This window comes from Amblyraja radiata, chromosome 34 (genome assembly GCF_010909765.2).
Source record: "Amblyraja radiata isolate CabotCenter1 chromosome 34, sAmbRad1.1.pri, whole genome shotgun sequence".
Lineage (NCBI taxonomy): Eukaryota > Metazoa > Chordata > Chondrichthyes > Rajiformes > Rajidae > Amblyraja > Amblyraja radiata.
This window is the reverse complement of record NC_045989.1, coordinates 15,138,267-15,152,587: the sequence shown is the minus strand read 5'-3', so window position 1 is coordinate 15,152,587 and position 14,321 is coordinate 15,138,267. Positions and strand designations below refer to the sequence as shown.

At 42.3% G+C, this 14,321-nt stretch overlaps 1 protein-coding gene across 2 annotated transcripts in view; it reads right to left on the bottom strand.

Moving 5' to 3' along the window:
- Window positions 1-7,566, bottom strand: part of unc13c (unc-13 homolog C) — a 378,167-nt gene extending 370,601 nt beyond the window's left edge. For both annotated transcript variants that reach the window (XM_033050677.1, XM_033050678.1), the window contains exon 1: window positions 7,521-7,566. In XM_033050677.1, coding sequence (XP_032906568.1) covers window positions 7,521-7,542 — 22 coding nt within the window. In that variant the 5' untranslated portion in view covers window positions 7,543-7,566. The remainder of the gene's footprint in view (window positions 1-7,520) is intronic.
- Window positions 7,567-14,321: the final 6,755 nt, after the last annotated feature.

Below are 14,321 nucleotides of genomic sequence, written 5' to 3'. Positions count from 1 at the left end.
AGCCTGTTAACAGAGGGGAACATCTGTTTCTAAGTCTGATGATGCATGCTTTCAAGCTTCTGCCCGACGGGAACAAGGAGCAGGAGGAATGACTGGGATCAAGAAAGATCTTTGATTATGTCGGCTGCTTTCCCCAAGGCAGTAAGAAGTGTAGATGGACTCAATAGTGGGGAGTCTGGACTATGTGATGAAATGGGTGTAACAATGCCTCTTCCCTAAATGTTGCTCTGATCCTATTAAGGGCAGACATGTCAGGCGGAGTGGAAGACCAGCACCATGGACAGTGCCTGCCTGAAAACGCCGGCACCATGTACAGATAAAATATAAATGCTTTTGATTTCACCTTGAGTGGAAAGAAAGTTAAAACTTCAGCTGCCTTTGATTCATTGTGAAGAACTCATACCTATAACATATAGCATGTCTGTGGTGTAGTACACTTGCATGAAATCTATTACAAATGTCAAACTTCTGACCTGTTGACTTATAGAAAGTGAATAGATGTGGGGATGATAGGGGTTCAGAGAGGAGGAGGAGGAGGATGTGAGGAGTGGTATATGGGTGAGGGGTGGTAGGGGTGGCATGGTTGAAAGAGGAAGAGGGCCAGCAGGACCCCTTTACACCATTATCAAGGCTACCTGTTGGAGGAGGGGGGGGGAGCAGTAGGACACAGGATATCCAGCAGGAGAGTCAGACCACATGGTGCTGAGAACAGCAGCGTGGAGGCTCTTGGCCTGGAACTGAGCCTACAACTCAGCTGAGTCGACAGCTCTGGACTACTGGTGTGCTGGAGAGAGCCAAGTATCGGCTGAGGGTTGGTGGTGGATTAAGTGGCTCCAGCCTGGGATCGCTCAGGGAAGCAGTGAGGGTCGGCAACGGCATCAGCTTCGATGGTCTCAGACTGGATCGGCTGGGGAGGCAGTGAGGATTGTCGGCGGTAGAAGCTCCGGTGGCCCTGGGCGGGCAACCCGATCCATTGGTGAACCCCAGGACTGCGGGTGGTTGAGACGAGGAATGAGAGTGGAGGGCCTGGTCAGGAGGCGGGCAAGTTTGTGATCCTTAGTAGGGTCCAGGTAGGCAAGGTAGTGTTTATTGAAGGTGTGGATCGGGTGCAGAATGAAGTAAAGTTGGGGTCCTTTGCAGGTCTGTGTGAATGAGGCTTGGCATTGGGGGGAAGTCAAAGCAAGGGCCTGCTAGTGCTGGCACATGGCGGCCAATGTAGAAGGCAGGGCACGGAAGAAGAACTGTTGTGAGAAGCAATGGATTGGCTGTTGGTATCCGAAATTCGGATTGGGTCCGAACTGGGAGATCTGGAACCGGAGTAGGACATCACAAGGTACAAGATGGAGGAGCAGGCAAGTGCCGAGGAAACACAAGTGGCTATGGTAGTGAGTCCGGGTTAAAGCATGGTCGTAGAGCCGGACAGCAGTGAGAATCACAGAGTGGGAGCAATGAGAAATGGTCATGCAGAACCGTCAGAGAGAGGAAGAGAACTTCTTCAAAATAGGCATACGTCGAGGAGATTTCGCAGTGATGCAAACAAAATGTAGAAACAAGAATTGTAGATGCTGGTTTATACCAAAGATAGACACAAAGTGCTGGCATAACTCAGCGGGTCAGGCAGCATCTCTGGAGATAAAGGATGGGTGATGTTTTGCTGAAGTGACCCGATCAAGGTTTGTAAAGCATTGACAGTTTCATTCCTACCGCAATTAACTTTTTAAACTCCGTACGGTGAGGAAATACGAATAAGCATGGCCCTTATGTATTATGAAATGTGTCTGTTTGTATGTATATCTACGTTACGAGTTGAATGTTTGATGAAATGTTGGAACCTGTATCGAGCTGTACTGAGAACAAATTCCACCAGCCTGGCTGTGTGGTCATTAAAAAATACAATACAATACAATACAATACAGGATAGTTAGGATGTTTTCCCCATGGAAGGGATATCAAAGGCAAGAGGGCCAAGGCTTTAGGGGAAAGGAAAGATTTTTAAAGGGATTTTAAGTGAAAAGGATTTCTTTATGCATAGCAGTTACAATCAGGAAATCAATGCTTAAGGATATGGTAGGGGCAGATATGGTCACAACATTTAAAAGGCTCAGACAGGTATTTGGATAGGAAAGGCATGGAGGAATGCAGGCAAATGGGATTGGTGTTAATAGCCATTACTTTCAGCATGAACAAGGGTATCCAAAATAGTTCATTTCATTGTTGTACACGTATATAATCACAACCTTCAACAGACATTTAGGTAGGCATTTTAACAAGCAAGGCAGAGAAATTTAGGGATCTAATGTGGACAAATGAGATAAGTGTAGTTGGGCAAAAAGGTCTGCATGGCAATGGTAGGCCAAAGTTCTGTACGACCATAACCCAAGAACCTAGGAACAATTTGTTTCAACCAAAATAAAAGTGCAGTATTGAAAATTTCAGGAAATCACGTTCTTAAGGGTATAATCTTCAGAGTATAAATTCAGTCTATGAAAAAAATTATGCACAATATAATTTTGGGCATCAGTGTGATAGGTGGAGCAATATATTTGCACACCTTATATCACAAAGGATTGGTTTCCTGAATGGACTTTGAAACACAGAATTCAAAAACTTTGAATGGATAATAGGAATTCACAGCTTTATAACTTCCCATCGTTTATATCCTTGAATCATCAACAGTTGGTACGACTACAATTGGAATGACTACAAAGGCATGAGCATTTACACTACTCTGGTGAAAAGGGCAGCTATTTCACATGCAATGCAAACCAGTCTGCTGCAACGCTGTCTCAACGTCTAACAAGTTATTCTTCATTCCATTCTGTATAAATATTTCCTCTAAAACCACAGTGGAGGTATTTTGGTTTGTTATTTATAGTACTTTACTAACCTCTGATATTTAAATAAAAAGTTAACCCTATGGTAATGCCCTTCATGAGGTACATTGCCAAATTGACAGCAAGATATCTGAATGTGCATATTCCCGAAGTTGCTCTCAATGATATAGCACTCACTATTGGCTGATTTGTTTACAGTTTTCTCCAAAAGAATTACAGGAAATGATTTGACTACCAAATATCAAAGTATTTTTCCACTGAGTTACAACATCAAAATAGAAGCACAGCAGCCAGTACTGCTGCCAGACAGCTCCAATCCGGGTTCAACCTTGGTCTTGTGTAGTTGTATAATCTCTCTGTCAGCTTGTGGATTTCCCACATGTACTGACATTTAACTCTCACATCCCAAAGATGTGTCAATAACTTAGTGAGCAACTGTAAATTCTCCCCATTGTAAATTGGTGGCAGAAGTTTTGGGAGAGTTATTAGACACGCAAGCGAAGAGTTTACAGGGAAATAAGTAAGAGAATGAGACTTGTGGTGATCATCTGAATGCTGACAAAATTCAAATAACCTCCAAAGTTGGCAGTAAACAAAGAGTAATTATTGCTGGCAAGTAAACTATTTGGCCCTAAACAAAGTAAAATGTATGGCAATGCATAGTCATTCATTTCATGCCAATGCTTTGCAATATAAAAGGTTTTTGGGTTAACTTTCCAGAAGTATGCACTTCAGCTTCCTGGTTTGCTTTGTGTTAATTTTTCAATATGAATAGTTGTTCAGCCTTACTAAAAACATTACTGTTGCTTGGCACCAAAGATTCCATAGCAAATAACAGAGGGATAAGGAAGTCAATGGAAGGCACACATCTTACTACCAATTTTTTATTTGTATTTTTATTAGAAGCAATGTACAGTAGTATAAACCGCGGCATATGACAAAATACATTTTGTGTACAACTTCTCTTTTAAATTTAACAAGAAAAAGGTAGAGCAAGAGAGAGAGAGCGAGAAAAAGAAAGAGTGAAGGGAGTAGTGATATGTAAACCCATAGAGTACCCGATGGGCAGTCCAGGGGTGAACAAGTGATAGCCTGTAGAAAAATAGAGACAAAAACCCATAAAATTATTTTTTTTTAAAAGAAGAAAAAATAAGAAAAGAAACAGAAAACAAGGGAAAAAAGGGACCCTTGTGTAGGGATATACCTGCTTCATATCTCACCCATCACCCAGTTCGTGAATCGGTTTATTTCCAGAGTTGTGTTGCACCATACTATACTTGTAATAAATCAATAAAAGGAGACCATGTCTTTAAAAATTGCTCTGATTTTGCAATTCCACATTCCCAGCCACAGATTCTGCCAACTGATTTAATCTCCTGAGAAAATTAACAAAACTTCCAGCTCTTCCGCATACTATGCTTATAAGTTTAGCTCTCATTTCCAAAGTGTTTCCGCCTGGTTAATTTTGTAGATTCAAAGTGATTTGTTAGCAAGCAATATTGGATGTTGCTCTTAATCTTTATTTCATTATCATCACTCTGCCCCTATTTGGCCACTGCTTGGAAACAACAGACAAAAGATGTTGGTATTGAAACACGACCACAGCATCAAGACAAGTTGTGAAAGAGAATTTTAAAAATATGGTAATTTGTGAGTGACCAGCATGTCCATTTAAAAAAGTAGCTGGAGAACAAGTCATCCCACAAGTCCATTATCCCAACTACAGGTTGATTCTAAAATGCCGCAGTATCAAATCATATTTAAAGTGCACCTTTAACAAAATAACAGCTAACTGATCAACAACAAAGTGAAGGTTAAAAAAAACGTCATCCCACGTGCATCTTGAGAGGAGGTGCAACTCTTAAAACTTTCACTGGGTGGTGTTGGAATTGGTGAGTGGTCAAAGACAGTGGACAGAGGGGACAAAGGGACAGACAATTAAACTGATAGGAAACTGGAAGTTCAAGGTCACCCTTGCAGATTGAACAGAGCTCTTTTGCAAAGTAGTCAGAGAGTTAGAGCTATACAGCATGACAACAGGTCCTGCAAACACATTTCTCCACACCACAAAGTTGGCATTCTGGACTACTCCATTTATCTGCTTGAGCCCATTTCCCTTTAATCTCTTTATCTCTGTATATCTGGGGTGATTGGGTGCTTAACAGCTTTTCAAAGTCCTAATTGTATGCAATTCTATGGCTTCTGGCAGCTTATTCTTTAGTGAAAAAGTTGCCGATGGTCTGTTTTTAATCTTTCCTCTCTCACCTTAACCCTATGCCCTCTAATTTTAGAACCTTCTACCCTGGAAAAAAATCACTTTATCTATGACCCTCATGATTTTACTTCAATAAGGTCACCCTTCAGCCTTCAACGCAGCTAAAATAAATAAATAAATAAATACTCCCAACCTGTACGGCCTCTCTCCATAACTCAAGCCTCTAAATCTAATCTGTACCCATTCCAACTTTAATGACATCTTTCCTGTAGCTCGGCAACCAGAAATGTATACAATTCACCAAGTGTAGTCAGAGTCATAGAGTCTTACAGCTTGGAAAGAGGCCCTTCGGCCCAACTTGCATACCGGGAAGTTCTACAAACTTGTAGAATCTCTTGGATTTCCCTTTACTTTGCTTGGCAGATCCACTTCTTGACATATTTTAACCATCCTGATGGCCTTAAATATACTCGCAGTGGAATTCACTTGATCCCAACTGGCTAAACCTCCTTTTTCATGACCACAGCTTCAACATCACTTTACAACCAGCATTCCTTTAACCTGCCAGCCTTGTCCTTTGTCCGAACAGAAACATACTGTACCTGAATTCATTCCATCTCACTTTTGGAAGCACCCCAATTGCAACCCATTCATTACCTACAAAGACTCACCTGATCGATCTCTGTAAGATCCTGGCTAATATCTCCAAATTCAGCCTCACTCTAATTTAGGACCTTAACTTGTGGCCCAAATGTTGTTGTTCTTCCTAAACTACTTTAAAACTAATTATTGAAGCATTATAGCCACTGGTCCCAAGGTGCTTCCCCACTGACACTTCAGTCACTGGCCCTACTTCGTTCCCAACGAGGATGTCCAGTGCTGTGTCATCTCTAGTAGGGCCCTTTATATATTGTATTTTTAATAGAAATATTTGTTTTTGTTACATTAAATGTGTTTCAAACATTAATTAGAATGTAGAACACACTTAGTGTCATGCACAGATTGTGGTCTGAAGCACATGGAGCCACCAAAGGTTTAAAAAAATTAACTGGAACCATACAGTAACACGGAATAAGACGAGCATTCTTTCCTCTAGAGAACAAGAAAGGGTGTGATCTAAAATGTTAGTGTAAAGGTGTGATTACTGACGCACTGTAACCTTTACTGAGAGTTTAATATAGCACGTGGCACACACGTCCCAGCACTGACTGCATCCAGCCTTCAGGCGTACTGGAACCTAGTGGGAGGAACAAAGGGAGGATACTACAGTTATACTAATATGATGGGGCGTGGTTAGTGGTGATGAGGTAACTACATTATAGGTTGCATGCATAACCCATCTACATCCTTCCCCTTACAATTCAAACAAGTTACTACAGTGGCAGGTTTATTATACAGTACCTGCAAAGCTAAGCATATTCTCCGTAGCGAGCCGGAAGTTTTACAATCCGACCCGAGCGAGCACCTTCACCCTCCCCACCCGAAAGTTAGTAAGGATTTTAATAAGAAAAAAGTTGAGATGTTTTCCATTTGTAAAGGAGATAAAAAATTATATAAAATAATCACCACAAATCCAACTGAAAATTCATAACTGACAGGAAGGTGGAGCTCTCTGTCACTGGGATTTGTTGAGGGAAAGCTGTTCTGGTCATCCAGCTATAGGAAGGATGTCATTAATCTGGAAAGGATGCAGAAAAGATTCAGGAGGGTGTTGCCAGTACTGGAGGGCTTGAGTGGAGAGAGACTGGAACAGATCATACTTTTTGTCCTTCGTTTCCTGGAGCATAGGAGGCTGGGGAATGACCCTACAGAGTTGTATGAAATCATGAGGTACATAGATAAATTGAATGATCACAGTCTTTTCCCTGGGTAGGGGAGTCTAAAACTAGGGCAGAGGTTTAAGGCGAGAATGGAACGCTTTAGAAATGATCTGATGGGCAAATTTTCGCACCTAGGGACATGGATATATATGAGTGACCTGTCAAAAGAAGTTATTGAAGCAGAAACAATTATAATGTTTAAAAGTTATCTGGACAGGTACATGAATAGGAAATATTTGAATATTGGCCAAATAAAGGAAATTGGGACGAGCTCAAAGTACTTTGATCATCATAGACAAGTTGGACTTTTAGTTTTGCTTCAATGTTGGATAATTCAATGACTGATAACACACACCCTGCTTTCTGTATTGTAATTCCAGGTGTGCTTGACGCGCTGGTCATGCCCCGGGTCCCTGGCATTGGCTCAGCTGCCGGTAACTTAAACTGGTCTGCAGCTGAGGGCGAGACGCTCCCAGCGGCTCCCCTTTAAACATGAACATTATAAAAAGCGAGGGATTCCACCTCGCCTCACAACACGCTCAACCAAAGTTAAGTTTTGTTCAGCAACTTGTGATGTGTCGAGTACATTTCAGCAAATACATGTTGCACATTTAAATAGATAAATAACAATAAGGCACATTGAAGCATTACCTTTAACGCACAACAGGGACATGTTCACGACCTCTCCGCGCGCGCTCAACTGTCCGCCCTCCGCGCGGGGTCGTCACCGCTCGGTGATGATTGACAGGCGCTGTAGCCAATCAGCCTTGTCTCTCTGGGCAGATTATGCTGCCCTTCACCAATCACCTCCATCTGTAGGCGGGGCCGCGAGACCTCGGGATCTTGTCGCCTCACTGGCAAGTAAGAGCCTTGTGTTAACTTTCAACCCTTTAAACTGGGAAATGTGTTCCTGAAACTCCAAACGTTTCAATAAATACAAGGCAATGAGGCTTATTTTCAAAGAACACTTAAAATGAGGTGTAATCGTGAATCTTTCTATTGAACACGAACGACCGCTCTTCCACCTGTAAGTGGTCTCTGCTGTAAACCATGACCGGCCAAATTAAAAGAAGGGAAGATCAGGTAGTATGGTACAATGTGGTATAATGAGCACATGTCTTTTCCACTTACTGATCGGTACAATGTGACTGGTCGGACAAGATTTAGTTGCAACTTTTCTGATGGCGCTCCCTCAGTAATGCTAATATGCCCAAACATTGTTGCTGTGGGGTTTTGTCAAAGAATCGCATTCAAAGACTGAGGAACTCGCACCATATTACTTGGGCATACAAGTTCATACCGAACTGATGCAGAAAATTCGTTTAAAGGCGTTCCACGGATTACAACGCCTGACACTACCGGGTGGGAACTCTGAATGGTTCACTTCCAATTTAACTATGGAATTTCCCGAAGTTCGTCTACGTTTCTAATTTAAAATATTTTATAGGATAGTCGCTTTTCTGAATTGCGAACTGTTCGGGATAGGAACAGTTCTCGGGATGGGAACAGTTCTCAGATAGGAACCCTGTCCTGCACCGGGGAGGAGCTGCATTGCATCTTCATGGCAATGTTGATTGCCCAATTCAAATCTGTGCACAACATTAAAACACCTAGCTACACAACATTGCGTAATTCGTTTGTTTTTAAATTTTATGCACAGGATTTGGGTGTCGCTGCCAAGGCTAACAGTTCAAAGATGTTCTAGGCGGAAAAGTTACAGTCTCCATCAACTGGCAATTGCAACATAGTGCTTTGAAATCTGAGATAAAGTAGTATCAATGTTATTTCCAGAAAACGCTCCAAATTCATCGGGATGCAGTACCATACAGTGGTTGCTTGCTTCATTAGATGGGGCATCAAATATAAAAACACGCAAATCTTGGGACAGCTGTATAAAATATTAGTTAGGTCACAGGAAGAATATTGTGTGCAATCATAGTCACCAAACTATAGGAAGGACATCATTGCACTGGAAAGGGTGCACAGGAAATTCACCCGGAAGTTGCCTGGAATGGAACATTTTAGCTATGAGGAGAGACTCGATATGCTCCATTTATATTCCATGGGGCAGAGGATGCTGAGGAGAGACTCGATATGGTGTACAAATTGATGACAGGCATAAAGAGGGAACCTTTCCTTGTGATAGAGATGCCCAAGACCAGAGGGCATAGGTGAAAGGTGAGAAGTAAGAGATCTACAGGGGATATGAGGAAGAACTATTTCACACAGAAGGTGGTTAAAGTTTGGAACACAATGCCGGAAAAGGTGGTGGAGAAAAGTACTCTCACAATACTTAATAAGGATCTTGTCAAGCACTTAAATTGCAAAGGCATGATAGGCTACAGATCGAGTGGTGATAAATGGGTTTAGTGGAAATAGCTACTTGATGGTGAACATGGACATTCTGGGGCTGGTTTCTATCTTGTATGACTCCATGATCATGAATTAATGTTCCAACCCATCTGGTTTCCCATAATAAAGGCGTTGATAATAACCCACCCAAAGAATCATCTACATCTTTGGCATTTAGTGGTAAACATTTGCTGCTTATTAGCTCACTAAAGGTGGAAGCATGGAATGAGCTGATTCTATCAAACCTGTTTAATCAAGATTGCAACTGCAAGGAAAATTAATGTGCCTTTAAATCAAATGACTGAATTAATTTGTGTTCTGCTCTGCTCAGAAAATATCCACTGATTGATAGAAAGTACTTCTTATCCTCGGGTGTTTTTCTAAACTCCATCTCTGACAGGTTCGAATAGATCATTTCCTTTTGGCTCACTTTGGTTAAGTATAATAAGCAAACAGTTCTTACAAAACAACTGGCACCATAAAAACTGCAGCAATGACCAAAACAAAAAGATGATTTTCCAAAATGTCACTTTGACCTTCTTCCAAGGAATTAAACTCCCACATTATTAATCTAGCCTGTCAATCTGCACAATTCAGCTATAATCAATTCCATTCTGGGGATGAATATGCTTCATCAAGAAAGTTACTACTGATATTTTCTGTCAAAAGTATTAAACATCAAACAAAATAAATGTAACAAACTATTTTTGAACCACTTAGTCTTTTGGGTTACGCATTATACATAGCTACACATTATATTGGTGCGAAATGACTTACAGTAGATGCAGTCAGATGGCCACAAATGTTGTAGAAGATTATGTGAACTTGTGTCATGGGTGCACAATACTGGGGTGTAATTGTATTTGATTCAGAGGTTTTCATTTAGCCCAAAGGTGTGCCTTTGCTAATGTTAAGGTGGCACAGTGGTAGAGTTGCTGCCTTACAGCGCTTATACGCCAGAGATCAGGGTTCGATCCTGACTACGGTTGCTGTCTGTACGTACCTTCTCCTGTGACCGCGTGGGTTTTCTTCGAGATCTTCGGTTTCCTCCCACCCTCCAAAAACGTACAGATTTGTAGGTTGTATAAGGAACTGCAGATGCTGGTTTAAACCAAAGATAGACACAAAAAGCTGGAGTAACTCAGCGGGACAGGCAGCATCTCTGGAGAGAAGGAATGGGTGACGTTTCGGGTTGAGATCCTTCTTCAGACTGGTTAGAGATAAGGGAAATGAGAGATATAGACAGTGACTAGACTAAGTGGGACCCGCCGGGTCCCAGGTTCACAAAGGAGGGCTGGTCCCCCAACGCAATATTCCACCTCCACCAATTCCAATATTGGTGGCCGGGGGGGGGGTCTGGAGTGCTAGTGTGCTGGATATGGAAATTGAATAATGAAGTCCCAGCTCATTTCCACAATTTTTGATCATTCGTTGGATTATGTATAATGTATGAGCATGTAGATGAGCATTCCATGGTGCTCTGCAAGAATGGCAATACATTGAACAAAACATTTACCATTACACGTCCTAAAATCATGACATGCGATGAGTACCTGTGTGAATTTAACACCGTAATGTTTAATGCATTTCTCAGTCACTGTATTTTTGAAGATAAAAGATAAATTTGCCATCCACAAGATACTGCATACAATGAAGAGAATATTTGTTATTCCTTGTATTGTTTTTGGCTAATTTTCTTAGTTTAATCATATTCCCAGAACCCCCTGTTTATGCACAAAGAATTTATCAGCATCGGTTCACATTTCTTGTTTTTCCAGGGAGAATTAGTTATTGAATCAGGTGGGATTTTTAACATGGACCAATCTACCTATGAAGCTACCTTCTTAGGCCCCCTTCGGTCATGGCTGACCATGGCTGACCAAGGTTCAGAGTTCATCTTGGACAGAACAAGAGTGCATGGAGAATACAGAAGAATGGGCTCCCGCAAGGGTCAGTTTTAGCCCCAACCTTGTTCAACCTTTACACAAATGACCTACCCACCACCAAATCCCGCAAATTCATCTATGCAGATGACATCTGTTTGGCCTTCCAAGCACCAGATTTTGGTACATTGGAACAGGTGCTCAATGAAGACCTTGCTAAACTGGACGAGTACTGCAAAACCTGGCGCCTAAAACCAAGCCCAGCAAAAACGGTCTCTAGTGTGTTCCACCTCCATAATGCAGAAGCCACAAGAGAACCAAACATCTATCTGAGCAGGACCAAACTGAAGTATGCCCCCACTCCAACCTACCTCGGAGTGACCCTTGACAGGACCCTATCCTTCAAGGAACATCTTAAAAGAACAGCAGCTAAGGTGAAGTCCAGAAACAATCTCCTCAGTAAGCTTGCTGGCTCAAAGTGGGGGGCAGCAGCCCCCACACTGCGCATTTCAGCACTAGCCCTTGCATTTTCTTCAGCCGAATATTGTGCCCCTGTTTGGTCCAGGTCATCCCACACACACCATGTGGATACCCAATTGAACTCAACAATGAGGATCATCACAGGAACAATCCGCTCAACACCACTCCCCTGGCTCCCTGTCCTATCCAACATAGCCCCTCCACACATCCGGCGAGTAGTCCTCACTCAAAGGATGCTCCAAAAGACCAAAAACTCCCCTCACCTGCCAATTCACATGGACATCTTCAACCCACCCACTGCTCGACTTCCATCTAGACGACCAATTTGGAAGAACCCACCACCAGCTGATTTCACCACCCAATCAGCTTGGAAAAGGGAATGGGAGTCCAAGGACGTCCCAAATAAACATCTGGTGTCAGACCCCACCCTACCGGTCCCTGGCACCAATCTCCCAAGGAAGCAGTGGACGACGCTGAATAGATTCAGGACTGGACATGGCCCCTGCTTGGCCAGCCTTCACAAATGGGGCAGCAGTCCAACCCCATGGTGTGCTTGTGGAGAGCAGCAAACAATGCAACACATCATTGAAGCATGCCCTCAACAAAGACTCAAAGGAGGACTTGTCACCCTTCATACAGCAGATCAAGAGGCAACTGCTTGGCTAAAGGACTTTGCATTCGCTAAATAAATAAATGGGTGTCTCCAGGGTTGGAGGACGCCAGTGCGTGACTTTGGTTAATGTGGGGAGACAGATGCACAGACAGCCACCATAGGGTCCTTGACAGATCTGGGTCAGGATCCAGTGGCATGGAGTCCAAGACAATCGGAGACCCTTTTCAACTGCAGCCTTCATCCGCCTTCCCAGCCGTTGTGATGCTCGACTAAAGTCAGCCATCATCCTCTGCCTGTTCCACAGTTGTGGTCTTGGTTGGATTGCTCTTTGTCAGAGTCCTCCGCCTCAACCTTACAGCCATGGGTGGCCCTACCAGGAGCATAGCTCCAGATGGCATCGCTCTCAGGATCTCAGGACCTCACAAGCTTCTCCAGCACTACAAGTTGACAATCCATGGGGAAGCTACCAACCAATATAAAATTAAAATAAATGCAGAAAACACAGGAAACCCAGCAGAGAGCGTTTCCACTATTTTTTATTTCAGATTTCTGAGGTATGCAGCATTTTGCTCTGGTTGTACAAGAAATGGTCCAAAAATAAGAATACATCTTTACTATTAACAGCAGCACTAGTTTTGGTAAAAGCTCATGAACTGCTTCATTGCATACTATTTAGTTGCTTTCTAGAAATGAACATATTGTAAATTTGACAACATTCAGCTGAGACAATTTGTGCATTGGGCAAATATGCTTTTTATGACTCAATCAGGGTTATTAAAATATACACATTCAGATCTTTTAAAAAATATATAATTGCTGTTTCTTGTTATAGTTCATGCTGAGTGGCCTCATTATATAAAATATACTTTTCCTTTAAATTTAATTTCTATAATTTGCATTGTGTTCAGAATGTGTTGTGTTCGTCAGAATTCAGAAATGTGTAATATTTTGGAACATTGTTGCATTAAAGAAGTCTTGATGTTATCAGATTTGATAAAAATCTGCAATTGCATTTTGAAATTCCTACTCTTGTACAAAATGTTGCAATTTAATCCTCAGATCGCAATCCACTTCCTGGTATTGCGTGGCATTAGATACAAAATACCTAAAAGCAATAAACCTTTAAAGAAGAAATGTGTGCTGTAATGACTGAATTACTATGTTAAAATAACTTGGATCTTGACTACCAAGTAAGTTTTTCATTCGAGGACACAAAGTGCTGGAGTAACTCAGCGGGTCAGGCAGCATCTCTGGAGAATATGGATAGGTCACATTTCAGGTCTGGACCCTTCATTAAGATCGGTTGAGTTCAGATCCCTGTGCCTCTTGTATTCTTCACCTGAAGAACTTAATACTGGAGTAATTAATCTAGCTTTCAGACCTTAACTTCAAACCATGGAAATACATTATAAAGTATACTGAAGCTGAAAACAATGGTTGGTTGGATTATAATTGCAAAATTGGAAAAGGGTGCCTTAACAGTACATTTCTACATCTTAAAATCCATAGAAACAAAGCACAGCCAATCTCCAAACAGCCACACTGCAAGCTGTTATGTGTTTAAAATCATTTGGGAAAGCAGTCACTTGGGACGGAAAAGTATACCAGCGAATCCTGGGGAATTAAGAATTGCATGCCTGATGTTATTGAGTGGGTTACAGACAATCTGCTCACTTCACAATACAACCCTTGCTGTTACAAGATCCTGTCTAAGGCCATTGCCAACCAGGTCAAGTCTGCTCTGGGACGGGTGATCTACCCGGACCAAAATCTCAGACAGCCTGGCGCTGCTGAGTGATACCATTGCCTATGTGCAGGACAGATGGGTAGATGCCTGCCTTGTCAGCTTGGACTAGGAGAAGGCCTTCGACAGGATATCGCACATGTACATGAGAGACGTGCTCTCCAAAATGGGATTTGGGGAGGGAATCAGAAATTGGATCCAACTGCTCTACACCGATATCTGTAGTGCAGTCCAAATCAATGGGTGGGAATCAGACAGATTCCCTGTCAGGTCTGGAGTCAGCCAGGGTTGCCCTCTCTCCCCTGTCTTGTTCGTCTGTTGTATTGAACCTTTCGCCGGGTCCATCAGGAAGGACACAAGCATAAGAGGAGTGACGTTGC